General features: G+C 45.3%; 1 protein-coding gene across 2 annotated transcripts in view; it reads right to left on the bottom strand.

Annotated features, from left to right (window-relative positions):
- Positions 1 to 2,840: 2,840 nt before the first annotated feature.
- Positions 2,841 to 16,462, bottom strand: part of DMRT1 (doublesex and mab-3 related transcription factor 1) — a 54,162-nt gene continuing 40,540 nt past the window's right edge. The window contains exon 5 of one of the 2 annotated variants that reach the window (XM_048931457.1): positions 2,841 to 3,067. In XM_048931457.1, the coding sequence (XP_048787414.1) occupies positions 2,931 to 3,067 (137 nt within the window). In that variant the 3' untranslated portion in view covers positions 2,841 to 2,930. The remainder of the gene's footprint in view (positions 3,068 to 16,462) is intronic. The other variant, XM_048931456.1, reaches the window with a different exon arrangement.

Below are 16,462 nucleotides of genomic sequence, written 5' to 3'. Positions count from 1 at the left end.
GTAAACCTTGTCTCGTATTTGATGAGAATATTTTCCGTATCCCCGTATTTGATAACATCTCCGCACAGGGCCGGGTTTGTATTTATGCGAGCGAGACGTCCCCCGCATGGAAGTCTATTGTAACCTAACACCTGACAGCCCCGATTCCCATTTCTGTTTGTAGAAAAGGTTTATTCAAGCACATAATGGGATCCCAGCAGAAAGCTTTTCAGGAGAAGGGGCTACGGTAAACTGCACCACATGAACTCCGTTTCCAGGGCTATTAAGCTTTTAATTGGAAAATAGCAGAGGAAATTTCAAGGTGAATATAACCGTGTTAGCAGCCAGAGCAGAGAAGAATGGACTGAAAGAGAATGGATGTGTGAAACATATGCTGCAAATAACGCTCAGCGGAAAGAGCACTAAAGGCGCGGGGGGTGCCTCTCCGTGCACTCGCTCCGCCGTTCGGTGCCTCTCCGTGCGGACCCGAGGGCCGGGATCCCGCCCCGCGGCGGTGCTGGCGCTGCTGTTGGCTTTTAGGGAGGGGGTGCTGGGGGCAGCATTGGCTTGGGATACCTCCCGCCCAGCCTTCGGGCAATGCCACCCTATGGAGGAGCAGATTATCCGCCACCCCGCCGCTCGGAGTGACTCCGGGCGGCCCGGAGCGTTGTCACACAACGAAGAGGGGACGGGAGCGCACACGGTCGCGGTAGAGAGAGACGAAACTTCACGGCGGACTTCAGAGAAAGATGTGAATTTCGCACAATGTCACCCGAACAATCCATCAAAGCTGCCCAGCAAGAAGCGAAGAGCGCACTTGAGAGGAAAGGGATTAGTAAAGGTCACTGGTTGCCAACCAGCTACAGAGACTTGTAAAAAGGGCGACCTGCAGTTTAGTGAAAAGAAAGACAAACAAAATGGGTAGAGAAAACTGCCCCGCGGCTGGGATCCCTGCACACGTCGATGCGCTGGGAGAGAAAAAACAAGAACACGGCGGGGGGGGGGGGGGGGAGGGGGGGTGAAGGGAGGGGAGAGCCTGAAGTCCCGCTGCGTGCAGCGGGGGCGGCACCAGTAGCCTCGGGACGCGTCCTCCTGCGGGACGGGACGGGACGGGACCGAGCCACTCCGCAGCCGCGCTGCCCCGACACACGGCAGCCGCGGCGCTCATAGGGGACGGAGCCCCCGCTTTCCTGGGGTATAAACGCATCACCTCGCCGTACCCGGCAGGGCGAGGCGTGCGGGCCGTTGGGAAGCCCAAAGCTGCTCCCGACGTCGGGCCGCACGCTTTAGTGAGTCCCCGAGTGCCCCGAGATGAGCGTTCCCCCTTCACCCTCCTCCCCTCTTCTCCTGCCTTTAAATCCCCAATTTTCTCCACGGCGGATCTGTTTTGTTGTTTTTTTTTCCCCCCACAAATCCGGGCAGGTGGGCATTTATTCTCCCGTGCTCTGAAGGATGCTGCACGCGCTCCTTCCCAAATTATATTCCCTCTGCCACGGCCACCACCCCGGCCACACACTGCTGCAGACAAGGCTGTAGCAGCACGCACTCGACTCTTATCGCCTCGCTCTCCGGCTGCGGGCAGCGCAGTGGGGCCGAGCCGCCCCAGCCGGCCCTGAGCCGCTCCCGTTAAGACTCGACGGGCACAGCCGAGGAGAACCCCGAGTCCCAGGAGCGAAGCTGGGGCCGGGTTAGGGACGCCCGTCCATCCCTCCGTCGATACCCCGCACCTGGGGAGCAGCAAAGGGCTGAAGAAGCCCCTCCGTAAATGAAGAAACAGAGCCTTCAGAATCGCAAGAAAAGGGGGGAAAGGAGCGAGGCCCACCTCGTGGCCGCCCGCTCCCATCTCCTCGTCGCCGTGCGGCATTTCCACCCCGATATTATTCTTGCGTGCCCTCCAGACTCGCGGTGCCGCTGTCACAATAGCAACAGCAGAGGCAGAAGGGCACACGGCCGCGGGAGCGGGCTGACAAGTGTGATAAAATGATCTTCCTTAACTAAACTCGTAAAGCACTGGGCAATAAAACTCAATCTTCTGTAAAATCCAATTAAGTCATTATCTGACTGATTGTATCTTTAATTGAAAACAGAAGTGACAGTAAATTTCTGTGATATATCAGGATCAATCGATACCACTATACGATTCAGCCTCAAGAAGTGATTTATAATGTCAAACCTATATAGGTAACTCCACATTATTCTCTCTAAAACCACTGGTGGATGAAATTAAGAGTAAGTGCATTTAATAAAAAACAAGATGGTCAGGTTATTGATTACAACAGATGGGGGTGAAATCAAATAGATGTTTTCAAAGCACAGAGCGAAGAAAATACAAGTAATTTCTTTTTTTTTTCTGTTTTAATACAGCTCACCAAATATACACACAAGAAAATTCAGTCATCAATAACATTTTTATTTCAGGTACAGCTGCAACTACAGAGAACAATGAATTTTTCCAGACTAGTTTCATTTCAGGTTGGCTTCTGTAACACAGGAAGAGGACATCGCGAGCCGTTCTTAACAAAATAACACTCGCAGAAACGCACGTAACTTTTTTGAGACTTATTTGCTCGCCGTTTATATTGCAATCTAAGTCGAGGCACTCAACTGTAATATGCAAAACGCGTTAATTTGACGATACGAGAAGAAAACGTACGGGGCTGAACAGCAGCCTACGAGGAACCATTACGAACACCTCACGGCACTGAGTTTCGGGGAGGCCGATCGCCGGGCGCTCCGCCCCGACGGGAGCGGGCCGAGACCCGACGGCCGCCCCGGGCCGGGCTGCGGCCCCCGTGCGGCTCCGCTCCGCCCCGTCCCACCCCGCCCCGCCGGCCCGGCCGCGGCCCCGCCGTGCCCCCCCGCCCCGGAAAGAAGAAACCCAACGCCCCCCCGCAACCCCCAACAGAACAAGGCAACAGTGAACGCCGCGCAGCAGCCGCCCGGCGCCGCGCCTACTCGCCCTCGAGGACCGGGCTCACCGCGAAAGCGCCGGGCTCTTGGTGGGGCTCGCACTCCAGGTCTCCCTTGGTGCTCTCGCTGCTGGACAGGCACCCCAGGCCCGAGTCCTGGCTGCTGGGCGGCGAAAACACTGCGTGAGGGGAGAGAACACAGCGCCTGAGCCCCGCGCCGCTGCACCCCGGGGCCCGGAGCGCTGCCCCGGGCCGACATCGGAGAACTCAGAAAGAAGGCAGCGCTCGGAACGGCTGCAACGTTGCAATTTGCAGTAGATACAAAACCGAGTAAAAGGGTCTCTGACCTTCCTAACCTTAGATGAGTTGAGATCCACCTCCAGCACTCCCTTCCTGCCTGCCGTGAATATAATTAAGGGGAAGCTGCAGTGGTAATTTCTCTCCTCATTAACTTCCTGATTGGTTTCAGGCTCAGGATTCCGGCGGGCGGCAGTTTGTCACCGATTCCAAATGGCCAATCGTTAATACTAATGTTTGTGTAACTAACGGCCAGCATCTGCCCGGCTCCGTGTACAACAGCGGCAGCGAGGGCAACATCCCTGCTTCTGCGTTAATACAGTTCTGTTCATCAATAGGGAAATCTATGGTGTAATTAGCAGAATGCACCGGTGGCTGGGACAGTCGGAGGGAACTATGTTGCAGTGGATCTCCACTGGCCAGACACCTTAGCATCAATACTTACCGTGCTCTGGATTTTCCTGTTGGGAGGAGAGTACTACCAGGCTGTGGTCTTCAAAAAAGAGAACGCACTTCACAGCCACTGCCTGTGTTTTGGAAGCTATGATGGATCTGGTACAGCTGCACGAGAATAGGAAGGCTCAACCTTGCCCTCCCCCTCCAGCACGAGGTGCTAGCAGTTCCATTACAAATAAAGGGCTGGGCTCGACTCACATCCAAGCCACGGGGATTCAGGGGAAATAAGCAGCAGTCCTATGGATGTACCCCATTACTACAAAAGGAAGAAACCTTATCTTGAAAATCACAAACGTCTCACCTCTGCAGGGCAGTGGCAGTCTGCTTCTGTAGTAACTTCCAAGTGCAGCTTAACTCCCTGATTCGTCCTCATTTTAAACACAGTGCTGGTTACAGGGTATGCCGTTGAGGCCCCACATACCATTTTCACCTGCTTGTCTGTGGCTACATTAAATGGTAATTTCAGACACTTTTAGGGAGTTTTGCCCATTTTCTGCAGTGGTGGAACCTAAGTCACTGATTTTGTGTGGCCTCTCCTTTGATACAGGTGAGGGACAAGTCAATTCTTTAACATCAGTCTCCTGCATCAGACTACTGCTGTCTCAGATTTGATTAAAACAAACATTTTTTTTGCCCAGTAGGATATTAATCTTATATTACCTTCATCTCCTAGCCGAAAGATAAGAAAGAATGCAGTGCTTAGGTAAGAGACTGACAAAGCAACTGCTGAACACTTCACACATCCTGTGAATGCTACTACCAACGTGGAAACAGGAAGCTGGGTCCTCCTCTGCTACCCTCAGGTAGCAGATAACGTTCTGTTTCCTATCCATCTCTTCACTTGTCAGCAGGGCTAGTGGCAGAGCCCAAGGAAGAGAAGACATAAGCTTCTCAGTCTCTGGATGAGGATGCAGTCAGCGTTCCACTTCACCTCCTCTGCTAATCCTCTGCTTGTGACTTACTGCCGAGGAGCTCCCATTACTTGAACCAGATGTAAACATGCAGATTAGGGGAAAAGTGCAGAGAATGGAGGAGCATTCCTGTTCCTGTGGAAGGGAAGCAGGCTCACCTGGTCAGACAGGCTACCAGAGCCCAAACAATACTCACTGGGCAGCCCACACTCCCCTGGTCTGAAGCACATCTCACTTAACACTTCAGGCTAGTAGCTTGTTGCAGTGGTTCATGCTTTGACCACTGCGTAATGATGGAATACAGGTGCTCTCTACATAGGTCTGCACCAGGATGCCAAAGAGCAAAAGCTCCTACAGAACACGCAGCAGTCCATATCTCTCTTGGTGTAAACATTCCAGAGATCAGCTCCTCACAGGTCACACAAGGCCACAGCTGTTGCCAGTCAGCAATACAAGCTTCCGCTGAATTTGGCCATATCTGGCACCAGGAAATGTCCCTTTCTCCACAAGGCACCTTGCATTATGAAGCAAACAAGTAGAAGTCTGGCTTGAACACCAATGACTGCCTCAGTGGCTCAAATCTCCAACTCTGCAACCTCGTTCTGCCCTGATCTAGCAAAGCCCAACATACTTAGGATAAGCAATAAGGAATCCCCCTGTTCTCAAGCTCCAGGAAGTATAAAAGAAGTGATTAAAGTTAGAGATAATTTTTTGTTAACTCCTGAGTAGCCAGATGGGCAAGTGGCTTATTTCTTTGACAGGATTTGTTAGTATCTTTAGTACACATGTGCCTGGAGTGACGGAAAGGCACATTTTAAAATTTATAAATCTTTCTGACAAGCATAAAGAAAGCTTTTTCCTACATGGAAGGAGTGCAGTGAGAAACCCACCCAACATGCCACATGGCACCAGTGTTAAAACCCTATGACAGTAAAACTGCAATTTCATTTTTATGATCTATTTACCCAGCAGCTCTACATTAATTTATTAAAAACATGGAGAATGATACAGACGTCAGCCTTTTTGTAGACAGGCACCCACATCTGTTTCTCAGCACCCCAGGAAGTGGTTCCTAAGCTTTTTGGACCAGTGGAGCTCCACCAGTCTCCCAGCATTTCTCATGAGGTACCTGACATCATAATGAAACCTCAGATGGAAGGGGTATTAGCACAGGAACATTCCCAGTCACCACTGGGTTGGTTGGCTTCACAAAACATCTCAGAGCTTGGAGGCAACTGATCTAAATAACACAGGCAGCTCTTCTAGTGACAGTCAAAATGGTTCTGGTTTTCAGAGTTGTGAAGCTTGGGCTAGCTACGTTAATCTCTGAATGTGCACAGGAGGATGTAAGCAGAGCCACCCAGATTTTAAACATAACCTTGAACTACAGAGGTCTCTTCTCTGCAAATGGGACCTACCCCTGTATCCCAGCCTGCACTGCTTGCTTGGACTCACTTCCATTGCATTCAGTGGGAGACACCAAAGTCAGCCAACAGGTAGGTTGGTAGCTGATAATGAGAGCAAGATACTTGATTTGGGACTTGTAGCCATAAAAAGGCAGCAAGAAAGAAATGAGCAATTCTGTTCCAGTGTTTTAATCACACGGCAATAAAATGTAAAAATTCCAAGTTCAAAGAAACAAAACCCATGTTCTTTTTGATTTAAATGTATGAGCTTCATCTGTTTGAGGCTTGTGGCTGATCCTCCCACTGTAGTTACACAGCCCTTATCTGTGTAAATAACAGCACCAGAATTGGGTCTACAATGGTTTTTAAAGATCATTCCTTGATCTAATTACCTTTTACACTTGGGAAACCTGAATACTTTTGAGCCATATGAATCTGAAAAAAAATATCAGCTAATATCACACAGTAAAAGAAGTGAGAAGGGATACGAACCAAAACCACAAAACCTTACATCTTCTGACACTGGAAACTGCATTAACTTTTAACATGAGTGATCCCTGTAATTCAGTGGACTGAAAAGAATAATACACTTTCAGTGATCTGAGAAAGCGGAAGGATATTCAAGCTTGAAAAGTAAGTATTTTCCTGAGCTTACATTTAAAAAACTATTAAACTCTCAGCAGGAGGCAATTTTAAAAGATTTAAGGTTGAGAGTTACAATCCATTTTTTAAAGCTTTTTCACCTTTTTCAAGGAAAAGAAAAATATGTATGCCTTTCCCACCTGCTCCTAAGGACTACATACTTCTTCCTAGTGTGCAGACCTAAACCTGCATCTGCAAGCACATCCACGCTCACCCTAAGAGGAAGAAGGGCAAACGAAGCTGTTGCTGCTGTCCTGAGGCAGTGGAGCACAATTGAAGCAGGCCAGGGTTTTGATTTGAGGCAGAAATGGAACTTTTCAGTCTTTCATGGTCTCTTCCTTTCTACAGCAAAATAATTTTCCTTTTGTAAGTACCACTGAAAATGAATGTGCAAGAAGTGATTGCTACTCTAGGCCCTGAAAATCCTATATGAAGTGTCTTTAGCAACCAGCAGGCCTAAGAAATCAGTGACAATGATAATCAGAAGCAAGACCTGCTGGCTGTGTGAAGGGTAGATGGAAAGAAAAAAGAACTGGGGTATTTCCCTCAGATTACCACCTCAAGGCACACCCATCTCCATGCAGCTACGATTGGCAATGGGTGGCGACTGGGGTGACTGGCAATGTTCTGAGGGAATGCTGGGTTAGTGTCCTGGAAATACTGTGGATGGGACTCTGTTGGAAGATACTGCTCAATCTGCACTCAAGTTGGTGGTAATCATCACTCTACAGCTCATACTGACACTGCAGGGCTGGCTCTACCACCTGCTGCCAGTAAACAGCCTGCAAGGTACATCAAATGCAAGAACACGTGGCAGCTGCTTAACAAAGCATTCATTCAAAGAACAAAACAAAACACAAAATTGGTAACTCCTGCAAAACCAGAGGATCATCAGAATGAACACTGGCTCGGCTATGGAGAAAGAAACACACAGAAAAGACAGAGAAACTCACTACTTTCCTATTGTGAAGGAAACATTAGAGGAGCAGCAGGAGTGCCAGTGTCCTGACTGTGCTGTATGTCATCTCAAGATGGGCCAAATGAAATCCCAATGCAAGCACACACAAAAATACCAAGCTCAGTTCTCCCAGACCAACTGCGCTCTGCTACCTGCCATCTCTGCGGTGCCTAACCCTGCAAGCATTCCAGCTCTAAAAGAGTTAGGTGACAGAAGGCCAAAACAAAGATCTGTCCCCATCAAACTTCCCGTGTATGCCATGAATGTGTTGTTTGAAAGGACAGAGGACTGACTGTTTTACTCTACAATGAAGAAACCAGTGTTAACGGAGGAAAGTTTTTAGCTGAGAAAAACATATGTCAGCTGCTTTTAAAATTTCTTCTGAACAAAAGGAATCATGTTTTTAAAGCTGCAGAAATTCATGTTACTGAACACAGTGAATGCTCAATGAATCCCCAGTATTTCCTAGCTATTTTGTGCTACTCTGTCTCTGCATGAATGTTGAGACTAAATATCTCTTACTGACTGAGAATTCTAACCAATACCTCCTCACATACCACAGGTGTGCTGCAGTGACTTCCTCTCATACTTTGGCCCTCCTCTCAGACCTGGAGTAGGCAGTGCTTCCCAAAGGGTGAAACTCAGGAACCTCAACCTGACACCAGCAGTTTCTATTTGCTACAGCTCATTATCACACTCTAGCATGGATGTAGGCTTCTTAAGAGAAGATTATGCAGAGCACATAGTAAGATGAGCTATTGGTCTAACAGGGAGACTGATGCTAAAACAGTAATGAGGCACTAATGAAAACTCAGTTATAGATCTGCCTTGAAATGAGAGTTACTCCATGTTACACATCTCAGCTGAAATATCTTTGCAGTTTTCATTTTGATCAATTCATTGTGGACTATTCGGCGTTGACTGTAATGCAGACAAATTAAAAATAAAAAGAGAGCGGTGCTCCCTCTTTGCTTTGCATGCCTTTAATACAAGGGCAAATAGTCCAGTTCCAGCAATGCATGCCAATGGAAATTATCCTGCTGTAAGAAGTGTCACGAACAAGCAGAGCTGCCTTTTCATTAAAAAAAAAAAAAAAAGAGACAAAACATGCCTAAGGAAATGCAATCAAAACCAAGTCCAGCCTGTGTCTCTTAGCACAGATATACTATTTCACAGTAAAGCCCTTTTCCCCTTCTCAAACGCCTACCCTTCTTCCTAACATTTAAAATAATTAGGATTATCTTTTATGCCCACAGTAGGGCACATTCATTGTGTGTTTTCAAATAGCATTAATTCTTGGCATTAGAAGCTCAGGATAAGAGGTAAAGATCTGAATGGAGATCTTTATTCAGCATGCTTTACTATGGATTATCTCATTCTTTTCCAGTTCCTGCTTGTACTTTTAGCAACTAAAAAGGTGGGGCTATAACTTGATGTAATTAGAAACCAGAAGCTGAAGAAAATATCCTCTTGTTGAACTCCCTCACCCCTGCCTTTAAATTCTCTTACAATAATAAGAGAAACAATCAAAAGAGACTTTCCAGTCCTCACCCACCTCCAGCTGGTCAGGAAGGATGCAAGGAAGACATTCTGGAAGCACAGGTTTTGGGTTTTTATTTGAGGCTCCAAATCCTACCTCACAACAATATCAACCAATTACAAAGCAACTGCCATTAGAACCTGCAGACAGAATATGCATCAAAACAGTACTGACTGACCAACACCTTTTACTTCTACCAGTTTTACATTACATGGTGAACTTGATGGGACTAAGCTGGTGCCTGAGGCTACGAAAGGCACAGAACAGAGGAACTATCACAAAACACTCAGGAAAACCAGGTATATGAAGATGAGTATACTTGCTTTGAATTGATCTGAAGACAATGTGCAAAGCCCAGCAGGAAAAAGCTTGCTAGTGCCAAGCCTAGGTTGGCAGAATTGAGTGGTTACAAACCTCCTGGGCAAGATGTTCACCACAAATGCTCACTCTACCAGAGCCACGTCCCAGCAGGGTATGAATCAGTACAATCCCACACAAAGCATCTTATATTCAACTCCAAAATTCTGATTAATAGTTCCATCCTTAAAGACATACAGTTTTAATGGTTTAACATAGAAAATTGGTGCTTTGGAAGACAAGAAGGAAATCACACTCCAAGAACTGGTTATCCCAACATAAAATAAACCTCTTCCACTCTAGCTAATGGCTAAAATGTGCACCTTTATGGAAGGTTGATTGGGTCATCTGTAAGAATAAACATTCTGTATGACTACACAACAGAACAACAATTTCCCCATCACAAAGGAGCAAAGATGAAGGCACGGGCTGAGGTATTTCTAAATTAGTACTAATCCTCCAAAGAAAAGGCACTGTGACAAAAAAAAAGTTATCTTTTTTCTCCATCCCTTCCATTCCTCACTTAGTTAAGCCCCTGTGTTGTCCTGTGCATGTATTTGTGCTCTCAGACTGGGAATTACACCAGAGAAATTATTCTACTGCAGAATACCCAGCTCCCTACGTTTTGCACAGATAAACATGCTTCTTCAGGCTACAAGTCTTTGCTACGACCATCAGCAGATGTGCTCTCAGAGATCCCAGCTTCCCTCAGACATTCATGGTCCCTCAGCACCAGGGAGCATGCTCCACTGCTGGGCAAACCCACTGGTTTGCAAGGCTGTTCTGTAAATCACTAAATGGACAACACTTTGAGAGGAATTTATGTTGGAAAAAAATACCAAATCAGTTCAAGATTCAAGATGGGAGAGTAGCCACCCAAACATACAAGCAGGTATTAGTGACCCAGAAAGATGTAAAAAAATGTGGCTATGAGGGATGAAGTGAGCAGCATGGAACCTCAGAGAAAAGCCGTTTACTTCATCACTTAAACAAGGTTGTGATAAAGCTGGGATCTTTTTGTTCCTAAAGGTCACATACAATTCTACACACAACAGCAAAGAGATACACGTTGATGTGTTGTATTCAAAGGACAAGACAGAACAATAGGGAAAAAAAAGGGCTCTGAATCCACTTTCTGGACTGTTTTTTCTCATTCTTGAAAGAATTAAGAACTCTGTTCTAAAATAAGACTGAAACTTGCATCTATCAATCACTTTTATGAAACATACAAGTATTTTGCCAGAGGAAGGAACATGTGCCCAAAACCCATTGTAGGTACCTCATTCCACCAGGATTAGTTTTGCACCAATCTGCCTTACAGAGCCAGGAGGTCAGCAACATCTTAGCCTCTACCACTCCCAGGCACAGAAGCAAGGCAGGAAACACAGTGCCCCGGCACCCTTTTGCACAGCAACCTGCAAAGCCAGGTCCATGAAATCAACCCCATCTTTTGAGAAGCCAGTCATGGGTGGCTCTTTTTGTGAATATTGAAGCAATCCACCTTGCAGATCTGGGTCAGTGCATGCTGGAGGAGACAGAGAGTGACTCTCCCTTCTCACTCGTCCCCATGCCTCATGACAGCTTATCTTGCCTTTGTTTTGCTCTGTGTACCTCTTTGAAGATCGTCCAAACAAGTTCATTGTTAATAACTATCTCACCTAGAAAACACACTGCAATTTACAATAGTGTGGCAGGAAAATGTTTGACTGAAGAGCAATGGTAATTTTAAGGGAAAAGAGTGTTTCAGACTCAGATTAATGTTATCAAGCAGTGGAATACACGGCAAGACAGAGGACAAGGCACAAGTTTTCTCCCTGTGTAGCAATACTAGAGAAAGAAAATAGCTTTAATAACCACTAATAACTTCTTGGTGTCCCATGCAGAAATCCAAATCTAACACTGTTTTGGCTGACTATTTTCCAGCTCCTGTGCCAGAAAAGCTGTTAATCTTTACTGGTGTCCCAGAAAAAAAAAACAACAAGAAGTCTATCACAGTTTGTGCAACATCAAGACTAGCCAAATAAATTTTAACTTTAAGCTTTAATTTTGGTCACAGTTCTTTACACTTTTACTGCTCATGATGTCACTTTCAACCTATAAAACAAGGACAAAATCCATGCCAGCTGTCATCAGTCACAACACTCAAAGAGTAACCAAGCAGCTAATAATGATGGCTTCAGCTCTTTCAGCCTTATTGACCTTCTTAACTGTAGAAAATACGGGCTCAGTGATAAAATGCGATACTGTATGGCTTAATTATCTTTTCTGAATATGACTTGCAAGCTTTTGGAAATCAAGAGGTTACTAAATAATCAGAGAAAATGCTAAGTCTAATGAAAGTGATCTGTTACAGTAAACTCAATGGATTTTTCACTTGTCAAGAACAGATTTTTTTTAATGTTCTCATAATGTAATCTCCTCTGCTGGGAAGGAACAAAGAAGGACTCACAACTTACACCATGCCAGCAAAAGCTGCAGGAGGTTTGCCACTGATTTCAGCATGAGCAAGACTAAACTCACAAACAACTGCACTCAAAACTGAGTAAATGGGAAAAATGAAGGAGCCTTTACACGTACAGGTTAGAATTCAAGTGAATCTATAGTTTTAAATGCTGAGGAGGCATTAAAGTGAATTAATATTACCATGGCATTACTATTTTTCAGTGTTAACTTTAATGTAGAAGCCAGTCAAGCAGACTTGCTGTCAAATGGTTCAACAAGTACTGGTTAAATTTGCAGCAAAAGAGAGGTATATACATAAACAGAGTAAAAATGTTGCTACTTATTTTAAAGTGAGATTTATACACTCTGAAGTTTAGGAACCTTGTCACAATAAGTCACTCTACTTGAGAAAATAGGGACAAAAACTGAACACAAAGCATTCTTAAGGTAGTCAAATGAGTTAAATGAAGTTTCACACAACATTAGGCTTATGACAGACCCACTGTGTTATATTTATATTTATTTCCACTAACACAACAGCAGCATTAAATGCATCCTGTGAAATGCTGGCGTGCAACAGAGCCCTGTGCTGCTGAGGTGGGGCCTGCCCCAGCTGGCTGTGCCAGCACTGCTGGAAGGCCTGCTCCCAGCCATGCCACCGTGGGCACACGGCAGATGAATGCAGCAAAACCCATTTGATGAAAACAGCTGTGTCTCCCCAGCATGCCTGGTCCTCATCCAGAGCTCTCCCGAAGCAGCAGCCCGAGGCTCCAGGCCTGTCCACATTCACAGGAGCTGACTGGGGTCCCTCGAGCCTTCTGGGGGAAGGAAGCCCCCTGCAGGGAGGCTGTGCAGAGGAGCATCTCTGCATGCTCCCCATGAGGTTTTTCAGCTTGGCCAGCTGGGCTGCAAGGATGAGGTGACAGAAGGACTTGCTCTAGGCTGCAGGGAAGGATGGGTTTTCAAGTACCCAAAAATGCAGGTGAATGCAGATCAGCAGGTCCGGGTGCCCCCTGATCCAAGCTGGACAGTTTAGAGCAAGAAGCGCAAAGGTCAGAGCATGGCTGAGGAAGGGTGAACTACTCCCAAACCAAGGGCCAACATGCATTCCTCCCTCCTCACCTCTTTTTATTAGGGTTCATTATGTTACAACTTCATTTCGGCTACCTCCTGCAGAAGCATCCACATAAAAGAACAGCAGACCCCTCTCAGCAGGCTGGTGCTGCTTCCCTCGTTCGCACAAATCTGCCTGCAGCATGTCTTGGGAAGTACTAGTGATAAAATCCAACCAAACTAAAATCACTGGGCACACCTGCACCGCAGCAAAGAGCTGGGACAAAATATATATGACTTACTTGGTAAACACAGTTTAATGAGCTACAAGTTTGTATTTATCTAAGGGAGGGAGAGAAAAAAATGAGGACAGTAAAGTCTTGATTTGTAGTATTCAGGAGCTTTAAAATGATACTTAAGGGCATACAACTAGCTCAAATCTGGCTCAGACTACAACCTATCAAAATGTGTTTTACATAGCCAAAAGCCAATACAAAAATCTGCTAAAAACTGTGTGTAAATGGTTGCTTCAGAGTGGGGAAAGAAAATATTCTTTGCAGTTTCTGCAAGTGCTCTAGGACAGAACTTGAAAGGGAAAATGATTTATAAAGGAACAGGAGAAAGAGTTCACTGATTTTTCCTTTTCTTTCACGTCCAGAAAAGAAACAAAACTAGTGACAAACTGGGCTAAAAGCACTCTTCTATCTCAGCAACCTACTAACTGATTAGTGGTATGCTTGGGGTAAATAAGCATGCTACCCCCAGCATGGGGATGCAAACCTACGAAGCTTAACTGATTTAACTGGCACTGTGGGACAAATATCAAGCATAGGGCATTGTAAGTGTGCAATAATATAAACACTGTAAAAAACTATGGAAAAGTGGGAATTAATTTGAAGGTGTTAAGCAAAATCACAATTTTTAGTTTTACTTCTAAATGGTAAATAGGCTTCTGCTTTTTCTGTGCTACATTCCAAAATTAATCTTGGCAAAATGAAGTGCTCAATCATCAAGCTACTACCAAAGGTACTTCCTGCTTTACCAGTAGGTTGGACTAGGTGATCTCTAGAAGCCTCTTCCCACTGCTACAATACTGTGATTCTATAATTTCAAATCTGCTCAGAATTTTAAGATAAAACATGTGGACAAAAACATATGCTCTCCTCTGCCTCAGCTAGCCCCTTTCATACATTTGTGAAGTGAGCTGTACCTCTGCAGGCAACAAGAGGTGCAGGCTCTCTTGGTGCAGCATAGGCTGTACTGCAAAGAGACAGAAGGGAGCACCTGGCATGTGCTTGGTGCAGCAGCAGCATGCTCAGAAGGCAAGAGCTGCACCAAGGCAGTGCAGCATCCATGTAGCATCACTGTGCAGCAGCATCACAGCACTGCATCACCACCATGCAGCCACGCAGCCACCCGCAGATATAAGCAGGCAACAAGATTGCCTTGAGCCACTCTGACAAAAGTAGCGAGGACATTTCAAGTCTCCTTACCATACCAAGCGTGTTATGAGGGCAGTGGAAATGCTGACACCCACCTAATTGCAGTGGGAGTGCCCCTCCAGTCCCTTCTGATGGTGCACCCTGAGAAGCAAAGTGCATTTGTGCCGCGACCTGATTTATAGATGTGAACCAACCAGGAAAAGCAAATACTTCTATAGCATGCAAAACGAGTTTGCTGGTTTTGCCAGACAATTTTAAAAGTCTGGTAGTTTTTAATTTTTCATATGAAAAGCCACTTTGTCTAAATAATCCTTGGGGTGTTAAGGCAGACTAAGAAAATGTCACTTAAAAGGAAAAAGCAGCTGTAACATTTGCATGTCTGATTTACTGCAACAGGTTTGGAAGAAAAGAATGTAATTTATTACAACCTATTTAGCTCTGCAACAATTGCCCTTCAAAAACCGAAGGAGAGTAATGTAATTGAGCGTACATGCCTTCTTTGCTGCAGAAACCTCAAACAGCCTCGGGCAAGAGCTAATACAGATGTAGTACAAGGCATTAAAAGAGTGCTGGATGCTGTAGCTAGCAATTATCTTGGTATTTAACCAAATCTATCGCTCATCAGGAAAGCGTTTAGTGCAGCAGTCGGAGCGAGACAGGCTGACACGGAGCACAGCTACTTAACTGTCCCCTCCAGCGATTACACTTTCTCAACCCGAGAGCCATGTCAAATTAAACAACTAGACATTGACTTTTCACTTCTATAAACGTTAAGCTATGATTGACAACTCCTGGATGCTACAAGGCAGTCATTATAATCAGCCAACGTACTGCTGGCTTATTTGTGATGTTTCGCCCCCCAGCCCCCCTACTCCCAGCAATTTCCTTCTGGAGTATTTTTACAGCGCGCTACAGGCATGTTTGCTTTGCTTCCTGCAGGGACATTGTTAGAAATGCCACCCCCAACCGGAGACCTTTGTACGTGCATGGGAAAGCAAGATAAAATTAAGTGACTTAACCCGACATGCAGCATACTTTTTTTTCTTGGTCCAAGCCAGCGTTTCTCCATTTAACTCAAATTTGGGGATGTCCGGGCAGCAACAACAGACACAATCACTGCACAATACGCCACGAGCCCACCTGTTTTATGTGGCACCTTTCAAGAGTATTTTTCCAAATACTGGCAAGTGTCTTTAAATCTACGTACAACCTACTACAGATGAGAAATGAGGCAAGCCAGAGAGTGGCAAATAAAATGACGATCTGTACAAGAGTATCCTGAATATGTATTACTGAGGGCCTCCACTTCCCTGAGGCTATTACAGCTTCACTATGTCAAGCCACCATTTACCACAAATATCTGAAGACTGCGGCTTAGCAAAGTTACTAGAAACTGAGCAGGCACATAAAGCAGTCTGGGTTGTGAAGAAATATGTTCCTTTGATTTTGTATGCTACTTTCTGGTGCTTGAAAACAGTACATTATAAGTGACAGCTTTACTCTACACCCCTCTAATTCAAGCCACAAGAGTAACATAAAAGATGTCCAAACTTTCCCCGCTCAAAGTAAAAGGAGAAAGTAAAAATACTCCTAAATAATGCTCAACACCTCTGAACTTTCATTTCCACATCATCTCTAAGAAACTTGCTGGGATCCTTTAAAGCCTCTGATGCAGAAGCAGGTGAGATTAACACTGTATCATGAAATTAATTCTGAATATGAACAAGCTTCCAACGCTATTTGTATGCCTAGAAGCCTACAGACCTACATGATTAGTGTATCTGAGGCATTAGCCTTATGCTGTCTGCAGCAGGCCAAATGATAAACTTTATAGTTAAAAAAAAAAAAAGCCTAACAAATCAACTGAGCAAAATTAGCAACGATAAACACATTTGTGGAAAATGTTCTCAGCCAGAAAGTACGATTTCACTGCAGAATGAGCACTCAATGGAAAAACAACGACAGAAGCTGAAAATAACTGAGGAGGACAAATGAAATATAGTTATCTTCTCTTTTTGATAGTGCCAACTGCAGTCATACTCCCTTTTCCACTTCTGTACTATATTAAAC

The sequence above is a fragment of the Lagopus muta genome, chromosome Z (genome assembly GCF_023343835.1).
Source record: "Lagopus muta isolate bLagMut1 chromosome Z, bLagMut1 primary, whole genome shotgun sequence".
NCBI lineage: Eukaryota > Metazoa > Chordata > Aves > Galliformes > Phasianidae > Lagopus > Lagopus muta.
Note: the sequence above shows the minus strand (reverse complement) of the source record. Positions and strands in the feature narration are given on the sequence as shown.